The sequence below is a fragment of the Pan troglodytes genome, chromosome 12 (genome assembly GCF_028858775.2).
Source record: "Pan troglodytes isolate AG18354 chromosome 12, NHGRI_mPanTro3-v2.0_pri, whole genome shotgun sequence".
NCBI lineage: Eukaryota > Metazoa > Chordata > Mammalia > Primates > Hominidae > Pan > Pan troglodytes.
Genome location: NC_072410.2, coordinates 57,820,150 through 57,841,627, shown reverse-complemented (window position 1 = coordinate 57,841,627; position 21,478 = coordinate 57,820,150). Strand labels below are relative to the sequence as shown.

Sequence of the window (21,478 nt, the reverse complement as noted above, 5' to 3'; positions counted from 1 at the left end):
GGTGAGGGCTCCATCTTTGCTTCCAAGATAGGTGCTCTTGTGTGTCCTCACATGGCATAAAAGTGAAAGGGGAAAAGGGACTAAGGCATTCCCTTTGATCTCTTTTTTATTGTTGTTGAGACAGGGTCTCACTCTGTTGCCCAGGTTGGAGTACAGCAACACAATCACAACTCACTACAGCCTCAACCTCCTGGGTTCAGCTGATCCTCCCACCTCAGCCTCCTGAGTAGCTGGGACTATAGGCATGTGCCGCCACTCTCAGCTAACTTTTGTTTGTTTGTTTGTTTGTTTTGTTTTGAGACAGAGCCTCCCTTTGTTGCTCAGGCTGGAGTGCAATGGCATGATCTCCGCTCACTACAACCTCTGCCTCCTGGATTCAAGCGATCCTCCTGTCTCAGCCTCCCGAGTAGCTAGGATTACAGGTATGTGCCACCACCCCTGGCTAATTTTTGTATTATTAGTGGAGACAGCGTTTCACCCTGTTGGCCAGGCTGGTCTCGAACTCCTGACCTCCAGTGATCCACCTGCCTTAGCCTCCCAAAGTGCTGGGATTACAGGCATGAGCCACCGTGCCCGGCTGTCACCTAACTTTTTGTAATTTTTGTAGAGACAGGGTTTCACCATGTTGCCCAGACTGGCCTCAAACTCCTGGGCTCAAGCAATCTGCCTGCCTCGGCCTCCCAAAATGCTGGGATTACAGGTGTGAGCCACCAGGCCTGGCCTTGACCTCTTTTATAAGAACAATAGTCTCCCTTATTGGGATGGAGTGCTTATAACTTCATCACTTCCTCAAAGGTACCACTTCTTAATACACTGGGTATTCACTTTCAACATATTCAGTTTCAACATATGAATTTTGGAGGGACACACACATTCAGATCATAGCAAGTATTCAGTCCTCATTCCCACCTACCCAGCCTTTGGCAACCACTAATTGTCTTCCTATCTCTACAGAATTGCCAATTCTGGACATCTCATATACATAGAACCATACAATACCTGGTCTTTTGTGTCTGGCTTCACTTACAATGTTTTCAAGATTCATCCCTGGTATAGCATGCATCAGTACTTCATTCATTTTTATGGCTATTCTGCAGTGATTCAGTCTATGCAAACCTGCCTCCAAAGGCCAAGGGAGTTGAGAGGCCAGAGAAAGAGGCTGGCAATCCAGCTTCTCAGAAGTAAACATTTAATAGGGATATAGGAATGGAAGCCATGTTCCTGGTGGTACGAGACAGTGAATCCCCACACCATTATCCCCCAGGCCCAGGGCTTATATACCATAGAGAAAAGATATCCATGCCTCAAAAGGAATTTGCCTAAGGGCAGGATTTACAGTAAGTAGTAAAGTAGAAATCTTAGAGGCATTCCCCAAATGGGTTTATCAGAAGTCAAAATGGCAGATTAGCATCCAAGATGGAGTTAGTTGCTTTAGCCTCTAAAATAGAGAAAAGATAGATTGTTGCCTGGAAACACCACATTTGGTTTATTCATTCATCTGTTGATTCCACATTTTAGCTATCTATTATATGACTATAAACATTCATTGCAAGAGTTTGTGTGAATGTAGGTTTTTTATTCTCTCAGGTACCTAGGGGTAGAATTGCTGGGCTCATAACTCGATGTTTAACCATTTGAGGAGCTGCCAAGCTGTTTTCCACACAGCTGCACCATTTCCCATTCCCAAAAGCAATGTATGAGGGCTCCAATCTCTCTATATCCCTACCCGCAGTTGCCAATGTCCTTTTTCTTTCTTTTTTTTTTTTAATTATAGCCATCCTAAGGGTATGAATCGCATTGTGGTGAAGTAGTAAGTAGTATCGCATTGTGGTGAAATCTGTCCTGTAACTAGGAAAATAGTCATTCTTTTGCCTTTGCTGTTTGTGATAAACCATGGAGTTTCTCTGTGTTAGGCCAGCATAAGACAGTTTGTGGTTCTGCTTCTCCTGTTCTCACCACTGGGCCCTGGCCTGGAGACCTCCTCCTGAGCGAGGACACTGTCAGAGGGACTCAGGTGGATTGGGTTCAATCCTGGTTCTGCCAATTGTTAGCGAGGGTGAACTTATTAAAGGGCGAGTTATTAAAGTTTCCTAAGCCTCATCTCTAAAATGGGAATAATTTAAGTGACTGCTAATTTATTTCAAGGACTCTAAGATATACCCTTTTCACATCTTAACATCTCTGAGATAGAGATGTGTTTTAAGGTGTTTGTGGGGCTGGCAGGAGTTGTGAATGTAGTCATTCTCACCTGGACATACACATTAGAACTCGCAGATGGGATGTCAGCTGCCAGAGAGAGAACCCCAGAGACAAGAGTGGAGCCTCTTCGAGGCAGTGCCACCGTACCAACACTCTTGCCACAAAGGACAGCACTGTGGGTAAAACTCGGATCTCAAGGACTGGGCCATGGTGATCCCAAGAGTGGGCCCTAGATCAGAGGAAGTTTGGGGAGTATCTTCACCTGTTCATTTCACTTGTATTTTCCCTATTATCTATGCACAAGAGTGGTATGCAGTAACCATCTCTGTTGAAGGAAATCTAAAAGAGCTCTTTCAGAACTGTAAGATAAAAATTCTAAGGGCTAAGAAATACTTTGTGTCAATTAATTGACTTTATTTTCCTTTTTTAACAGTATATAAAATGATGTGTGTGACAATCAGTGATGAAATAAAGGTACCTACTTCCCACATTGGAAGGCTATTGAGAGGCCTTAGCAGGGGGCGGATAGTGTGCGTGGAACACTGAACACAGGGCCTGGCAGAGGGTAGTCCTGTTATAAATGTTGCTGGTTAAGAATATTATTCACAATAATGTGCCTATTTGTAATATTATTGTAGCAGGACGAACCACTGACAAAACCCCTCAGACACTGGGTTAAGGAAGGATTTGGCTGTATTTGGCCGGGAGCCTCGGCAGACTCATGTCTCAACAGCCGGGAGCTTCAGCAGACTCATGTCTCAAGAACCGAGCTCGCCAAAGCCAGAGTTCCTGGCTCTTTTAAGGGCTTACAACTCTAAGGGGTTCCACATGAAATGGTCGTGATAGATTAAGAGCAGATGTGGTTAGAGTGGGGGGTTAAGATTTTAACCTCAGGCCTGGTCATCAGTGGCACTGGCTGGCCTTGCCACTGACTTCATTCCTATTGTTTTTCAACTTTTTACTTCCTCCTTCTCTTCAGAGACAGGAGACAATAAGAGAAATGGCCTTGCTCCTCATTTCCCCCTTTGAGAACCTCATTCACTAGTGAGAGTTCTCACTCTCATGTTCACAACCCAGTTCTTCCTGCCAGTCCAGTTCCATCGATTCCTAGAGTTACATACTCTCCTGTTTTCCAACGGGGATCAAGTAGTTCTAACGGGTTATAGCACACATCAGGTTGGTCACTTCCTGGGATGCATACCTTGTACTGGGTGGCATTATACACACAAGTCCCTTTTAGAGTTCCAGTACCTTCATAATAACTATAAAACAGAAAGACTGTTTTAACTTTTTGCCCTACTCAGTAACTTGAACAGTCCTCAGTCTGAGGAAGGTCAGTTGAAGTCCTTACTGCACAAGTCCGAAATTTAAGGAAAATGAGTCCCACGATGAGTTTCCTCATGCTTTGGCCATGCGGGGACCAGTCAGCTTCCGGGTGTGATTGGGGCAGGGCTTGTCATCTTCTTCAAAGTCACCTTGCATGGGTTGTCTGGGCTTGGTCTCCCCTCCCAGGTCTCAGGTGCTGTGGGTTTTATGTGACTGTGGTGGATCCAGGCTGGGATTTCTTCTATTTTTATGGCTGTGGGAGGGGTCAAGACAACGGTCTGGGGTCCTTTCCACTGTGGCCACAACGGGGCTATGTTCCAATCCTTGATCCACACCCAATCACCTTTGCTGTCTTCTGTACCGAGTCAGCCACAAATGCCAGCCCGTTGTCCGAGCCGATTCATAAGGGCAGCCCAAACTTAGGGATGAGATCTCAGAGAAGCACACGGGTTACTTCACGAGCTTTCTCGGTCCGTGTTGGATAGGCCTGTACCCACCCAGAGTATGTACACACTAGAACTAGCAATTTCTTGTTACCTCCACATTTGGACATCTCAGTAAAGTCTACTTGGAGATCTTCAAAGGGGGCTGCTCCAGAAGCTCGTATGCCGGGTGGGATGGTTGGACCTTGCCCAGCACTGAGCTGCCAGCAGGCGACACACTGCTGCACCACTGTTTCTGGCAAGGGCTGACAGATGCAAGATGTAGAAGTACTGGCCCAACAACTTTTCAAGTGATCTTGACCTAGGTGGGTGGTCTCCTGCACAGCCAGTACGACTGCGGCTCCTAGCAGTTGTGGCATGGCTATTCTTCCATCCAACAACTGGATCCATCCTTCTTTTATCACCTGCCCTCCCTCTGCCTGGAGAAAGTCCTTTTCTTCTTTAGATTAAGTAAGCACAAGGTCAGGTACCTGAGGGAGCAGGGGGACTGTGACTGATGCCCGGTAGGGGGTGGATGCTGATTTTCGAGCCTCTGAGTCAGCTCAGGAGTTGCCCAAGGCAATCAAGGTGGAAGTTCACTGGCGTTCTTTGCAGTGCATGACTGCCACCTTTTGGAGCTTCCATACTGCCTCAATAATTGCAGGATCTCTTGCTGATATTTTATGTCTTTTCCCCCAGAGTTCAACAGGACTTTTCCTTTATATAATGCCCCATGCACTTGGAGGGTTAAGAAGGCATACTGAGAGTCAGTATAAATATTTACAGTCTTACCTTCACTTAGCTCTAAGGCCCAAATTAAAGCAATGAGTTCGGCCTTCTGGGCTGAAGTACCCTGGGGCAATGATTTGGCTTCAATGACAGCGTCCAGGGTTACCCACTGCATATCACGCACACCTCTCTCCTTGTGGGTTGACAAAGCTGCGCCTGTCCACATACAGCTCCCAGTCTACTGATGCCCAGTATGGTCTTGGAGGTCCAGCCTGCTAGAATAAACTGTGTCCAATACCTCTACACAGTTATGTTCAACTGGGCTCTCTGGTACTGGGAGTAAGTTGGCGGGGTTCAAGGTGTTGCAAACTTCAATAGTTATGCAGGGCTTTTCACAGAGTAAGCTTTGGTACCTAGTTAGTCTAGCATTCGTGAGCCAATGATGTCCTTTGGTATTCATTAAAGTCACCACAGCATGGGAGGCCTTTATGTTCAGGTTTTGCCCAAGAGTTAGTTTATCTACTTCTTGTGCTAGCAGGGCAGTTGCTGCCAAGGCCCTCAAACATGGGGGCCAACCTTTAAAACTCCATCTAGTTGTTTGGAGAGGTAGGCTACCAGTCTTGGCCAGGGCCCCACCGTCTGGGTTAAAATTCCAACTGCCATTTTTTCTCTCTCTGACACATATAGTGTAAATGGCTTTGTCAGGTCAGGCAGCCCCAGGGCTGGGGCTGACATGAGTTTCTCTTTTAACTCATGAAAAGCTCGTTGCTGTTGGGACTCCCATTCAAAAGACTCTTTGTTATCCCCCTTTGTGACTTCGTACAGAGGCTTGGCCAGTACTGCAAAGTTTGGGATCCATAACCTGCAGAACACCACAGCTCCTAAGAATTCTCTCAACTGCTTTCTGGTATCAGGCTCCAGTAGGTTGCAAATGACCTGCTCTCTTTTTGATCCCAGGCTGCACTCTCCCTGTCGGATAGTAAATCCCAAGTAACATACCTGCTGTTGGCAGATCTGAGCTTTCTTCTTGGACACCTTATACCCACAGTCCTCCAGGTGCTGGAGCAGGGTATCCATTCCCTTGGTGCGCCCGACTGCTGTGGGGTGTCCCAGCAGGAGGTCATCAATGTACTGGAGCAACACGCAACCTAGGTCTCTAGCGGGGAACTTTTGGAAGTCTCAAGCCAATGCCTCCCTGAAGATGGTGGGGGAGTTCTTGAACCCTTGGGGAAGCTGGGTCCAAGTGTACTGAGTGGTGACACCTGACCACAGATCCTCCCACTGAAAGGCAAACAGTTTCTGGCTCTCAGGGTCTAGTCTCATGCTAAAGAAAGTATCCTTCAGGTCCAGGCAGGTGAACCAGCTGTCCTCAGCTGGCAGTAACCCCAACAATGTGTATGGGTTAAGTACCATTGGGTGCAAAGTCACTGTAGCTTGACTGACCAAGCACAAGTCCTGCACTGGCCTGTAGTCCTTGGTCCCTGGCTTGGGAACAGGCAGGAGGGGAGTGTTCCATGGAGACTGACAAGGAACTATAATTCCAAAGGCCCTCAGGCACTTGAGATGGACCTGGATACCTTCAAGAGTTTCTCTGGGGACCGGGTACTGTTTTTGCCTGACCGGCTGGGCCCCAGGCTTAAATTCTATGAGTACGGGGGCCTGGTTGATTGCCAACCCTGGAGGGTTGTCTTCTGCCCACATCCTTGGCCACCGCTTAGCCAGAGCTGTTCCTATCCCTTGGCCTGGCTCAGTTAATAAGAGTTTCCATGAGGTTCCAAGATGGCCCAATAGGAACAGCTCCAGTCTATAGCTCCCAGCGTGAGGGACACAGAAGACAGGTGATTTCTGCATTTCTAACTGAGGTACCAGGTTCATCTCACTGGAGTTTGTCAGACAGTGGGTGCAGGACAGTGGGTGCAGCCCACGGAGCGTGAGCCAAAGCAGGGCGAGGCATCGCCTCACCCAGGAAGCACAAGAGGTCAGGGAATTCCCTTTCCTAGCCAAGGGAAGCCGTGACAGATGGCACCTGGAAAATCGGTCACTCCTACCCTAATACTGTGCTTTTCCAATGGTCTTAGCAAACGGCACACCAGGAGATTATATCCTGCGCATGGCTCAGAGGGTCCCACGCCCATGGACCCTCACTCATTGCTAGCACAGCAGTCTGAGATCGAACTGCAAGGCAGCAGCAAGGCTGGGAGAGGGGCACCCACCATTGCTGAGGCTTGAGTAGGTAAACAAAGCGGCCAGGAAGCTTGAACTGGGTGGAGCCCACTGCAGCTCAAGGAGGCCTGTCTGCCTCTGTAGACCCCACCTCTGGGGGCAGGGCATAGCTGAACAAAAGGCAGCAGAAATTTCTGCAGCCTTAAACGTCCTTGTCTGACAGCTTTGAAGAAAGTAGTCTTCAAAGACACCCAGCACGGACTTTGAGATCTGAGAACGGACAGACTGCCGCCTCAAGTGGGTCCCTGACCCCTGAGTAGCCTAACTGGGAGACACCTCCCAGTAGGGGCCAACTGACACCTCATATGGCCAGGTGCCCCTCTGAGATGAAGCTTCCAGAGGAACAATCAGACAGCAACATTTGCTGTTCTGCAATATTTGCTGTTCTACAGCCTCCGCTGGTGATACCCAGGCAAACAGGGTCTGGAGTGGACCTCCAGCAAACTTCAACAGACCTGCAGCTGAGGGTCCTGACTGTTAGAAGGAAAACTAACAAACAGAAAGGACATCCACACCAAAACCCCATCTGTACATCACCATCAAAGACCAAAGGTAGATAAAACCACAAAGATGGGGAGAAACCAGAGCAGAAAAGCTGAAAATTCTAAAAATCAGAGCACCTCTCCTCCTCTAAACGAACACAGCTCCTCGCCAGCAACAGGACAAAGCTGGATGGAGAAGGACTTTGACGAGTTGACAGAAGGCTTCAGAGTATTGGTAATAAACTTCTCTGAGCTCGAGGAGGATGTCGGAACCCATCAAAAAGAAGCTAAAAACCTTGAAAAAAGATTAGACGAATGGCTAACTAGAATAAACAGTGTAGAGAAGACCTTAAATGACCTGAGGGAGCTGAAAACCATGGCACAAGAACTACGTGAGGCATGCACAAGCTTCAGTAGCTGATTCGATCAACTGGAAGAAAGGGTATCAGTGACTGAAGATCTAATGAATGAAATGAAGTGAGAAGGGAAGTTTAGAGAAAAAAAGAGTAAAAAGAAACAAACAAAGCCTCCAAGAAATATGGGACTATGTGAAAAGACCAAATCAATGTCTGATTGGTGTACCTGAAAGTGATGGGGAGACTGGAACCAAGTTGGAAAACACTCTGCAGGATATTATCCAGGAGAACTTCCCCAACCTAGCAAGGCATGCCAACATTCAAATTCAGGAAATTCAGAGAATGCCATAAAGATACTCCTCGAGAAGAGCAACTCCAAGACACATAATTGTCAGATTCACCAAAGTTGAAATGAAGGAAAAAATGTTAGGGCAGCCAGAGTGAAAGGTTGGGTTACCCCCAAAGGGAAGCCCATCGGACTAACAGCAGATCTCTCAGCAGAAACTCTACAAGCCAGAAGAGAGTGAGGGCCAATATTCAACATTCTTAGAGAAAAGAATGTTCAACCCAGAATTTCATATCCAGCCAAACTAAGCTTCATAAGTGAAGGAAAAATAAAATCTTTACAGACAAACAAATGCTGAGAGATTTTGTCACCATCAGGCCTGCCTTACAAGAGCTCCTGAAGGAAGCACTAAATATGGAAAGGAACAACCGGTGCCAGCCACTGCAAAAACATGCCAAATTGTAAAGACCATCGATGCTAGGAAGAAACTGCATCAACTAATGAGCAAAATAACCAGCTAACATCATAATGACAGGATCAAATTCACACATAAAAATATTAACCTTAAATGTAAATGAGCTAAATGCTCCAATTAAAAGATGCAGACTGGTAAATTGGATAAAGAGTCAAGACCCATCAGTGTGCTGTGTTCAGGTGACCCATCTCACGTGTAGAGACACACATAGGCTCAAAATAAAGGGATGCAGGAAGATCTACCAAGCAAATGGAAAACCAAAAAAAGCAGGGGTTTCAATCATAGTCTCTGATAAAACAGACTTTAAACCAACAAAGATCAGAAGAGACAAAGGAGGCTGTTACATAATGGTAAAGGGATCAATTCAACAAGAAGAGCTAACTATCCTAAATATAAATGCACCCAATGCAGGAGCACCCAGATTCATAAAGCAAGTCCTTAGAGACCTACAAAGAGACTTAGACTCCCACATAATAATGGGAGACTTTAACACCCCACTGTCGACATTAGACAGATCAACAAGACAGAAAGTTAACAAGGATATCCAGGAATTGAACTCAGCTTTGCACCAAGCAGACCTAATAGACATCTACAGAACTCTCCACCCCAAATCAACAGAATATACATTTCTCTCAGCACATCACACTTATTCCAAAATTGACCACCTAGTTGGAAGTAAAGCACTCCTCAGCAAATGTAAAAGAACAGAAAATATAAAACACTGTCTCTCAGACCATAGTGCAATCAAACTAGAACTCAGGATTAAGAATCTCACTCAAAACCGCTCAACTACATGGAAACTGAACAACCTGCGCCTGAATGACTACTGGATACATAATGAAATGAAGGCAGAATAAAGATGTTCTTTGAAACCAATGAGAACAAAGACACAACATACCAGAATCTCTGGGACACATTTAAAGCAGTGTGTAGAGGGAAATTTATAGCACTAAATGCCCACAAGAGAAAGCAGGAAAGATCTAAAATTGACACCCTAACATCACAATGAAAAGAACTAGAGAAGCAAGAGCAAACACATTCAAAAGCTAGCAGAAGGCAAGAAATAACTAAGATCAGAGCAGAACTGAAGGAGATAGAGACACAAAAAACCCTTCAAAAAAAAAAATCAATGAATCCAGAAGCTGGTTTTTTAAAAAGATCAACGAAATTGATAGACCACTAGCAAGACTAATTAGGAAGAAAAGAGAGAAGAATCAAATAGACGCAATAAAAAATGATAAAGGAGATATCACCACCGATCCCACAGAAATACAAACTATCATCAGAGAATACGATAAACACCTCTACACAAATAAACTAGAAAATCTAGAAGAAATGGATAAATTCCTGGCACATACACCCTCCCAAGCCTAAACCAGGAGGAAGTTGAATCCCTGCATAGACCAATAACAGGCTCTGAAATTGAGGCAATAATTAATAGTCTACCAACCAAAAAAAGTGCAGGACCAGACGGATTCACAGCTGAATTCTATCAGAGGTACAAACAGGAGCTGGTACCATTCCTTCTGAAACTATTCCAACCAATAGAAAAAGAAGGAACCCTCCCTAACTCATTTTATGAGGCCAGCATCATCCTGATACCAAAGCCTAGCAGAGACACACACACAAAAAAAGAGAATTTTAGACCAATATCCCTGATGAACATTGATGCAAAAATCCTCAATAAAATACTGGCAAACCGAATCCAGCAGCATATCAAAAAGCTTATCCACCATGATCAAGTGGGCTTCATCCCTGGGATGCAAGGCTGGTTCAACATATGCAAATCAATAAACATAATCCATCATATAAACAGAACCAAAGACAAAAACCACATGATTATCTCAATAGATGCAGAAAAGACCTTCAACAAAATTCAACAGCCCTTCATGCTAAAAACTCTCAATAAATTAGATATTGATAGGACGTATCTCAAAATAAGAGCTATTTATGACAAACTCACAGCCAATATCATACTGAATGGAAGCATTCCCTTTGAAAACGGGCACAAGATAGGGATGCCCTCTCTCACGGCTTCTATTCAACATAGTGTTGGAAGTTCTGGCCAGGGCAATCAGTCAGGAGAAAGAAATACAGGGTATTCAATTAGGAAAAGAGGAAATCAAATTGTCCCTGTTTGCAGATGACATGATTGTATATCTAGAAAACCCCATCATCTCAGCCCAAAATCTCCTTAAGCTGATAAGCAACTTCAGCAAAGTCTCAGGATACAAAATCAATGTGCGAAAATCACAAGCATTCCTAAACACCAATAACAGACAAACAGAGAGCCAAATCATGAGTGAATTCCCATTCACAATTGCTACAAAGAGAATAAAATACCTAGGAATCCAACTTACAAAGGATGTGAAGGACCTCTTCAAGGAGAACGACAAACCACTGCTCAATGAAATAAAATAGGACACAAACAAATGGAAGAACATTCCATGGTCATGGATAGGAAGAATCAATACCATGAAAATGGCCATACTGCCCAAGGTAATTTATAGATTCAATGCCATCTCCATCAAGCTACCAATGACTTTCTTCACAGATTGGAAAAAAACACTTTAAAGTTCATATGGAACCAAAAAAGAGCCCACATTGCCAAGACAATCCTAAGCAAAAAGAACAAGGCTACAGTCACCAAAACAGCATGGTACTGGTACCAAAACAGAGATATAGACCAATGGAAAGAACAGAGCCCTCAGAAATAACACCACACATCTACAACCATCGGATCTTTGACAAACCTGACAAAAACAAGAAATGGGGAAAGGATACCCTATTTAATAAATGGTGCTGGGAAAACTAGCTAGCCATATGTAGAAAGCTGAAACTGGATCCCTTCCTTACACCTTATACAAAAATTAATTCAAGATGGATTAATTTAAAGACTTAAATGTTAGACCTAAAACCATAAAAACCCTAGAAGAAAACCTAGGCAATACCATTCAGGACATAGGCATGGGCAAGGACTTCATGTCTAAAACACCAAAAGCAATGGCAACAAAAACCAAAATTGACAAATGGGATCTAATTAAACTAAAGAGCTTCTGCACAGCAAAAGAAACTACTATCAGAGTGAACAGGCAACCTACAGAATGGGAGAAAATTTTTGCAATCTACCCATCTGACAAAAGGCTAATATCCAGAATCTACAAGGAACTCAATCAAATTTACAAGAAAAAAAAATCAAACAACCCCATCGAAAAGTTGGCAAAGGATATGAACAGACACTTCTCAAAAGAAGACATGTTTATCATCACTGGCCATCAGAGAAATGCAAATCAAAACCACAATGAGATACCATCTCACACCAGTTAGAATGGCAATCATTAAAAAGTCAGGAAACAACAGGTGCTGGAGAGGATGTGCAGAAATAGGAACACTTTTACACTGTTGGTGGGACTGTGAACTAGTTCAACCATTGTGGAAGACAGTGTGGCAATTCCTCAAGGATCTAGAACTAAAATACCATTTGACCCAGCCATCCCATTACTGGGTATATACCCAAAGGATTATAAATCATGCTGTTGTAAAGACACACGCACATGTATGTTTACTGCAGCACCATTCACAATAGCAAAGACTTGGAACCAACCCAAATGTCCAACAATAATAGACTGGATTAAGAAAATGTGGCACATATACACCATGGAATACTATGCAGCCATAAAAAAGGATGAGTTCATGTCCTTTGTAGGGACATGGATGAAGCTGGAAGCCATCATTCTGAGCAAACTATTGCAAGGACAGAAAACCAAACACTGCATGTTCTCACTCACAGGTGGGAATTGAACAATGATAACACTTGGACACAGGATGGGGAACATCAAACACCGGCACCTGTCGTGGGGTCGGGGGAGGGGGGAGGGATAGCATTAGGAGATATACCTAATGTAAATGACGAGTTAATGGGTGCAGCACACCAACATGGCAGATGTATACATATGTAACAAACCTGCACATTGTACACATGTTCCCTAGAACTTAAAGTATAATAGTAATAATAGTAATAAAAAGAAGAGTCTCCATTCCTCCTCCTGAGGAACCGTAAGGGCCATGATGACTCCCGTTCCAGGTAACTTTAGCTGTAAAGAGCTGTGCTCTGTAAAAGAGATGGTGGCTCTCAGTTTGCTAAGTAGGTCCCTTCCTAGCAAAGGCAAGGGGCAGTCAGGCATGTACAGGAACTGGTGAATCACTTCATGCCCCCACTACGGTACAGGTCCGGGGCTAACAGAAAGCTTGCTTTGCCGAAACCCCTGTGGCTCCAATTATATCAATAGTATTTTTGGATAAGGGGGTGACGGGGTGGCCATTACTGAATGTTCAGCACCAGTATCGACTAGGAACTCAATGTCCTTGCCCCCGGAATCTCATCCTGACCATGGGCTCTTTGAGGGCACATGAGCCTGGTCCCCCTCCATCCAGTAACCCTTCTGCCAGATTGAACAAGGCTCCTTCATCCTTGCCTGAGGCCTCATGCTCAGAGTCACCTTGTTTCCCTTTCAACTGGGGGCACTTGTCCTTCCAATGTCCTTTACAGTAAGCACACTGGTTACGCTGCAAGCGTAGATGGCCAGACTGGGTATTTTTCTTGGGGCCCCCTTCTCTCGCCCTTTGGAGGGACCCCTCTAATAGCTGCAGCTAGCAGGTCGGCGTTTCGCCGAGCTTGGTGTTGGCTCTCTGCAGTTCTCTCTGCGGCTTACTGCAGCTCTATTTACAAACACCTGGTTGGCTATCTCCAATAACTGTGACGTATTCATGCCTGCAAACCCAGCATGTTTCTGCAATTTTCTTCTAATGTCTTCTGTACTTTGACTAAAGCCATGTTAATCATATGCTGATTTTCAGGGCTACTGGGATCAAAGGGAGTATACATACGATAGGCCTCACGTAGAATAGTCTCTTGTAGAATTGTGCCGGGCTCTCATCTTTCCCTTAAATGACCTCAGAGACTTTGTTAACATTTGTGGCCTTCTGAGTTCCCTTCTTTAACCCTTCCAGAAGGTCTTCCCTGTACCAGTTTAGCCTTTGCATACCCTTTCATTTGGGTCCCACTGGGGGTCTGTTCCTGGTAATTGGATCCTCACATACTCTTGGGGGTTTTGGCAATCAGCTGGAACATGTTCTTCCAGCCACTTAGTTGCTGCTTGGAGCACTCTCCTCCTTTCATCTGTGTTAAAGAGGTACATAAGCAACCGGTGGCAATCAGCCCAGGTGGGGTTGTGGGTCTGGATAATAGTTTGGAGCAAATCAATTATAGCTTGAGGCTTTTCGGTATAGGATGGGGTATTGTTTTTCCAATTGAGGAGATTGGTAGAGGTGAAGGGCTGGTACACAAAGGCATGCCTTTCCACCATATGCCCGTCCTCATCTACCCTAGTATATACCGTTGCTCTCTCAGAGGCATTTGTATCCCAGTTCTAGGCCTCAAAGGGGCTGCCAAGAGAGGGGTTTCTCCCGAGGTCTCGCATCCTTTCTTTTCTACTCTGGGTGGCCTAGGGGTATATAGGCCTTGTGGAAGCTCGAGCGCAGTGGGCTCAGGAGTGGGAGGCCTTCCTTCTTGATGAAAGGGTGGGGGGGCACTGGCACTGTTTCTCTGATGTTGGGTCGGACAGAACTTTAGGAGCCTACTCCCTTCAGTGGGTGGAGCGGAATTCTTCCTTGGCTGTCTGTCCCTTTGCCACTAGTACTTCTACGTCTGTCCTCTTAACCACGGTGCAGGGGTCTAAAACCAGCTGTAACCAAGTGTCTATGTACAGAAACTGGTCTAGGTATCCTTTACCAGTTACCTTGTGCCACACCTTTGAAACAAGGGAGCTGTCTAGACTTCCTTCTGATGGCCAACCCACTTCTAATGCCGGCCACTCTTATCTCACACAAAGTTTTCCTGGTGTCATAGTAACTCCACAGTCTCCACTAAATCCTTCCTTGAAATTTTTCAACATAGTTCCTAGTGGAGTGGGCTTACTTTGCGTTCCACCCATCTTCCTCCCGAGACAAAACAACACTCACAACACAAGGAAAGGGTAAAGGGGTCACTCACTTGTCTCGCCCATCTTAAACTCAAGCACTCACTTTCACTTTCCTTTTTGCAAACGAGTCAAGCCAAATAAAAACCAATACTAAGACCAAAGTGCTGATAAGGGCACACCGTGGTTGATCAGGCCGCGCTTCCATTCAAATGGAGTGGGCAAATTCCCAGGACCAGCCTGTTAAGCAATTCAAACCAAGTCAAGAATCAAAACCAAAACCAAAGTGCCGACAAAGGCGCGCTGTGGGTGATCAGGCCACGCTTCCACTCAAATGGAGTGGGCAAGTTCCCAGGACCGGGCCTACCGTATTCCAGATGTCCAGACTCCAAGCGCCAGTTCCTTCCTGGTGTTCGGCTGCTGCATTGATTCTCCGCGGGGGCCTGCCGTGCACTGCTCTGACGAGGCGTTCCACCGAGGCAAATGCCTACCCTGGAGCGCTCTCAGGATCCGCATCGCTCAAGCTGGCCGGAGTCCCCCGTAGGAATACTTCCCAGGGCAAGCCTAAGCAGCCTAAGGGGCTGCCTCGACCGTCCATCAACCACCTCTCTTCCTGGTCAGGGAACCAAGAAATGTAGCAGGACAGCCGCGGACAAAACCCCTCAGACACCCGGTTACGAAGGATTTGGCTTTATTGGGCTGTGAGCCTCGGCAGACTCGCGTCTCAACGGCGGGGAGTTTTGGCAGACTCAAGAACCGAGCTCCAGGAAGCCAGAGTTCCCTGCCCTTTTAAGGCCTTACAACTCTAAGGGGTTCCATGTGAAAGGGTCGTGATAGATTGAGAGCACATGCGGTTAGAGTCGGGGGTTAATCTTTTAACCTCAGGCCTGGTCATCAGTGGCACTGGCTGGTCTTGCCACTGACTTCATTCCTGTTGTTTTTCAAGTTTTACTTCCTCCTTCTCTTCAGAGACAAGACACAGTAAGAGAAATGGCCTCTCTCCTCATTATGACGTGTAAATATTGCCCAACTTTCTACAAGGGACCCTTCTTCTGGCCCTTCACTGACTCATTAATCCTAAAGGAGGAAAACCCATAATAATTGCTTATTTCTTTCATAGCACTCAGAAAAATCAAGGCCAGGCGCAGAGGCTCGTGCCTGTAATCTCAGCACTTTGGGAGGCCAAGGCAGGTAGATCGCTTGAGCCCAAGAGTTCAAGACCATCCTGGGCAACACAGTGAGACCCTGTCTTTACAAAAAATACAAAAATTAGCTGGGTGTGATGGTGCGTGCCTGTGTTCCCAGCTACTAAGGATGGTGAGGTGGGAGGATCGCTGGAGCCCAGGCGGCGGGGATTGCAGTGAGCCAAGCTCATACCACTGTACTCCAGCCTAGGTGACAGAGTGAGACTCTATCTCAAGAAAAAAAAAATTTAATGAAAAATCAATAAATTAGTTGGCTCAATGAATACAAAATTTGTTTTGTTTTGTTTTGTTTTGTTTTTTTCAGATGGAGTCTCACTCTGTCACCCAGGCTGGAGTGCAGTGGCACAATCTCGGCTCATTGCAACCTCTGCCTCCTGGGTTCAAGTGATTCTCCTGCCTCAGCCTCCCAAGTAGCTGGGACTATGGGCGTGTGCCACCACGCCTGGCTAATTTTTGTATTTTTAGTGGAGACAAGGTTTAGCCATGTTTGCCAGGCTAGTCTTGAACCCCTGACCTCAAGTGATCTGCCCACCTCGGCCTCCCAAAGTGCTGGGATTACAGGCATAAGTCACCACGTCCAGCCCCCAGTGAATACAAAATTCAACAAATGTTAGTCAAAGGCTCTTACAGAAAAGGCTTGTTGCAAGACTGGAGGATGACATGCTAATGCTAGTGTCCTCCTAGAAGATGCACACTTGGCACCATATAGGTCAGTTCCAACCAGAAGTTGATTTCTGGACCCCAGGGGCACTTGTGTTTAGTAGCTTTCTCTATGAAGCCCAGTAACTATGTCCACTGTTATGTAAATCTCTTCCAAACTTTGGGTTCAGTGACTTCACATTGGTAGCCTGAAACTGGCCATGAGATGAGTTATTTACACCACAGGAATTGGCAAACACCATAAATCAGCTCATCACTGCATTGAATTCCTCGAGTTGAGGTGGTGTCTATAAGTTCAGTCTCACACCACAAGCTGAGGGGCACTCACTGGGTCAGCAGAGATATTTGAGCCTTTAAGGAGTTATAGCACCAGGGGCATTTGCCCCTGCTCTGCTGGACACACGTCCTTGCAACAGTGTCCATTTCCATGTGGCTGTCTTTGGGTATGTCTGACCTGCTAGGAGGTTCTTCTTGCTCCTGTTTCAGCAGTCAGTCCATCTTCTAGACACTGGACAAACCTCTCCATGGTTTCTCCGTGGCTGGAGTTAGGCTTAGAGTTGAAGCTCACAGGGGCTGAGTCAAGGTGAGAATGAAACAGACACAAAAGCCCAACAAAAGAGGAAAACAATGCATATTTGATAACCGAAAAGGGGGCGGAGATGGGCTTTTTCTTAATTTTCGACTGAAATTATTGGCATGGTTGAATTCATAGACTTCCTCCCCACCTCCAGCTCTCCTGGCAGAATTCTATAGCCACTAGCACAGTCTCACTTCTTTTCTCTTCAACTGTCCTTATGAGGCTTAGCACACCTTGTAATAAGACCAGGCAAGAGAAGACCGGGGAAGGGAGAACAGAAAACCAGCTTGCCTAGGAAGCAAAGAACACCATTTGAGGAGGGAGGTGGAGGTGCTAGAGCAGCTATGGGGTAGGAGAGAAGTAGATGGAGGAAGATGGGGGATTAAACGCATTATTTTATTATTCTCTGAATAGGTAATATATGCACATGGTACACAATTACAGAGGTCTCCCACCTCCCCTCATCTGTGCACCCAGCAGCCCCATTTCCTCCCTAGAAATAGCCTATGCCATCAGTTCTTCACATATCTCAGGGATTCCTGAGAATATTCCACCTCAAGGGCTCGCAGGCTTCCCTGGATGAGAATCACCTGGAGGGCCTGTGCAAGGACTGCTACCACCAGCCCCTGGGGGTTCTTTTCTGATTCAAAGGCTCTGGTGAATTTGCCTTTTCTTTTCTTTTCCTTTCGTTTTTCTTTTCTTTTCTTTCTTTCTTTCTTTTTCTTTCTTTCTCTCTTTCTTCTTTCTTTCTTTCTCCCTCTCTCTCTTTCTTTCTTCTTTCTTTGGTGGAGTTTCGCTCTTGTTACCCAGGCTGGAGTGCAATGGCGCAATCTCGGCTCACCGCAACCTCTGCCTCCCGGGTTCAAGCGATTCTCCTGCCTCAGCCTCCCAAGCAGCTGGGATTACAGGCATGCACCACCACACCTGGCTTTTTGTATTTTTAGTAGAGACAGGGTTTCTCCACGTTGGTCAGGCTGGTCTCGAACTCCCAACCTCAGGTGATCCACCCACCTCGGACTCCCAAAGTGCTAGGGTTACAGGCGTGAGCCACTGCACCCAGCCTGGGAATCTGCATTTCTAACAAGTTCCCAGGTGATGCCAATGCTGCTGGCCCAGGGATTACACTTTGAGAACCACAGTTGTGGAGGTATTCACAGAAACCCTTTCAATACTCTCTCTCTCTCTCTTTGAAGTAATTTGAGTATCTGTTTCTGGCAATGGAAATGCCTCTAAGACAGCATTAATACAGCGCAATTCCTTCCTGTGGGCCTTCCCTATGCTGGACTCTTCATCTGGAATACTCTCCTCCCTGACCTCCACATGTCCAAGGCCCAGTTCAATGGCCATTTCCTCCAGGAAGTCTTCCTTGGTTCTCTCCCTATACTGGAAGAAGTCTTATGCTCCTTTAAATTTCCATAGGAGTGTTTGTCTGCAATCTTCTAAGGGTACCTGTTATTTATTAGAACAATATATAAAAAATGGGGCTCTCTTTGCCTCAATTTTTATAATTTTTGTTAAAGAGATATCAGATCCTAAAATAAGTCTGAAGGAGAACATCAAATGTAGTATTTAGGTTTCAAGATTCTTGGTCCTCCCTCCCCTGGTCAGCTTGGGGACTATAGAATGGTTGAGGTAATTTTTGGATGATTTCTTGGGAGAGGGCTATGCTGTAAGCCTACAAGAGGAAAGGAGAAATTAAATGGAGCTGTCGCTTCCGTACTCTGGAGCCTAGAGAGCCTGGGTTTCAGTGGCCACTTGAGAGCTTGATGAGGGTTCTCTGTAGCTGGAGGAATCCGGGGACCAGTGCCTGAGACAGCCGAAGCAGCCTGGGGCCAGGCAGAGAGAGAGGAGGAATTGCCCTCCACCAAAGGCAGAGCAAGGGGAACGTTGTTGCTTCTTGAGGACCAGTGGAAAGTCTCCAAGGCAGCCACTGTGGGGGCATCTGAAATCCCACCCAATATAGCCGGGCTGGTAGGGGCTGTGTGGTGACCTCAGCTGAAAGGAAGTGTGAGGTGAACTTCACATTCCCATAGCTCCACATGGCAGAGTCCTGGGAACAGTGGACAAGCCCCCAGTTTGGGGGATCTCTGAGGAACACCCAAAACACCCATAATCACAAGAGTCACCTTTACTCACCTGCCATCCAGAGGACCTTGAGATTTGGAGACAAGGGCACCACCTTGTGATTTGACCCTTTCTCCTACGGGCAGGAAGCTCATTCACCTGCTGGTGGGAAAAGGAGGGGTTGGGGGAGAGAGAGTGAGAGAGAAAAGCTACCCCATCTCCCTTCTCAGGTGGCTGGGGAGATGGAAGAACATGTAATGCCACATCAAGTTCAAAGTCTTGATTATGATACAACACTGGACATTCTCCTGAAAGGAGACAGTGGTTGTAACTCAGAGGGGCAAAGGACTATAAGACTGCTGTTTCCTAAAGGTAGCAAGACAGGGCATAGCCCTGCTGAAGTTTCATCAGGGGCAGGCAAAGTCATTCCTTTTATTGTTATGCACCATGTTTGCTTAAAGTTTCACACACACACTGCACAAGCTTTTTCTTTCCCTCACTATGTCATGAACTCCCTGATATCCTGGTGTGTAACACCTCTGTGGCCCTTTTGGTGCCTAGCATGCCTAGCACCATACCTGGCACATTCAAGTCTACAGCTGATAGTTGCCCATTTATTCATTGATCCTTGCCTTCAACATGTATTGAGAGCCCATGTTGGGTGGTAGCAAGACAGCAGGAAATGAAATGCATGTGACTTGTGTTCCAGGAGCTTGCTGTCTGCAGGGGACATGTATGAGAAGTGTCTGCAGAGCCTCACCCCACTCCAAGGGGAGCAAATTCAAGCCCACGGGCACCAGGCAGGAGCGTGAATAAGGGAGGCAGTCTCTAACTGCGACACCTTGGGCAAGTCCAAGACGATAGGCGTGTTGGCAATTCTGGCAGAACAGGGCACCCACCATGCCCCTCGGAAGGTGGCAGCTGTTCTTTATTGCCTTCTGAGAATCCAAAACGACTGTTGCCAGATTGCCTGCTTCTCCAAAAGAGTTTGAAATCTGGAGTTGCATGTAAAATGTCACCAAAAAAACCACATCTGTAGGTTCCTTCAGTCCAAGGGTCACGGTCCGGGGCCACTGTGCTGTTGTTGGCTCTCTCCCCTGGTGTTCCTGTTTATAAAGAGGGGGGTGCCAGTCATTGTGAGCCACGTGCTGCTTCTTTAGGAATTAATTAGTCAGGGATTTGGAGCAGCTTTATACAAAGAACTTAGCTGTGTGAAAACACTCCTTGGCCCAAAGAAGAAATATTTTTAAAATCCCAACCCTAAGTGCTTAATCTGCTAAAATGTACAACAAATAAAAATAACGCTTGGAAAAGAGCTTGCTTCCTCTTTCAGAAGAACCCCTGTGGCCTCTACAGTCTGACTACAGGGAAGGGGCCTTTTCTGCCAGTGGTATGACAACAAGCCACAGACTTACCAAACCAAGTCAGAATTTGAAAGGAACTAGTTGACAAGTGGCATTCACTGCAGCTTTATTACCTGGAAAATAGTTGCGTCCATTGGAGATGTAGTGACAGCTTCTAGGGCTGATCCCCCATGGTGGGGCTGTCCTTTGAGCTCCTGCTCAGACACTGCTGGGATCCAAAGGCCCAGGAGCCAGACTGTAAATGGAGCTGGAGAAGTCCTAGGAGACAACACAGCAGGCAGCCCAGGACAGTTGGCTACCTGACACATGTCTCCATGTTCTGGGTCCTGTTCTGGGGACAGTCCCAGAGGTAGCAATCTATACAAATATAATGTATGACTGCCTTGAGGTGCAAATAAGGCCATGTTTCTCATTTTTATCATTAACTCCCATCTACCTTTATAAGCAGGAAATCTGATCATCTAAACATCCCTTTAAACCTCCTAAGAATCCTAAGCACTTGGTTCCAGGAAGTCAGTACTGTGTCTGCAGGTCTGATGGAGAGAATGGGGAAGCTCCCCTGACGATTGTTTCAGTGGCTGCCACAAGGTGCTGTTGTTGGAGACTGTTTTTGTGCAGACCTGCACACAGCTGCCCTACACTTTGGGCGGAGGCCCTTGCTGGTGCAGGCAGGTCTTTGCCAGCCCACAGTAGTGCCACATGCCTGGCAGTGTGAAGAAAGTGCAGAGCTGTAGGCCAGCGCTTGTTGCAGCACAAATTGGAATGGGGAGGGGCCGAGGGTGTGTCTAACCTGATTTCTCAGCTGGCCACCCTGAGATATCAGGCAGGCCACCAGAAATTCTGTTTCCATAAAGATCCCATAACTTTCTAGAAGGGCAGCAAAACTTTGAGACTGGCCTGCACTAAGAGAAGGCAGTGGGCGTGGTTAAGAGCACAGATTTTGAAATCAGATCTACTTTGGCTCAAATTTTGACCCTTTAATAGCTGTGTGATTTGGGGCAAGTTGTTTAATGTTTCTGGGCATCAGCTTCCTTGTCTATAAAATAAGGATAAAAACACCTATTTTATAGTTTGGAGAGCTAAGCCATGTAAAAAGCTCAGCAACGCGTCTAACCATGCCAGATTCACAATG

At 46.2% G+C, this 21,478-nt stretch overlaps 1 protein-coding gene across 16 annotated transcripts in view; it reads right to left on the bottom strand.

Annotated features, from left to right (window-relative positions):
• LOC134807896 (uncharacterized) overlaps positions 1-21,478 on the bottom strand; it is a 57,255-nt gene that overhangs the window by 2,107 nt on the left and 33,670 nt on the right. The window contains exons 2-5 of one of the 16 annotated variants that reach the window (XR_010149426.1): positions 20,460-20,604; positions 19,561-20,088; positions 19,055-19,144; positions 15,151-17,209 (exon numbers count right to left, since the gene is read on the bottom strand). Coding sequence is in view for 6 of the 16 variants with exons in the window: in XM_063789769.1 (XP_063645839.1) it covers positions 19,055-19,144; positions 19,615-20,088; positions 20,460-20,604 (709 nt within the window). In the remaining 10 variants the exon portion in view is untranslated. Of the gene's footprint in view, positions 1-15,150; positions 17,210-17,293; positions 18,594-19,054; positions 19,145-19,394; positions 20,089-20,459; positions 20,605-21,478 lie in introns of those variants that run through there. The other 15 variants (XM_063789770.1, XR_010149431.1, XM_063789773.1 and 12 more) reach the window with 15 other exon arrangements.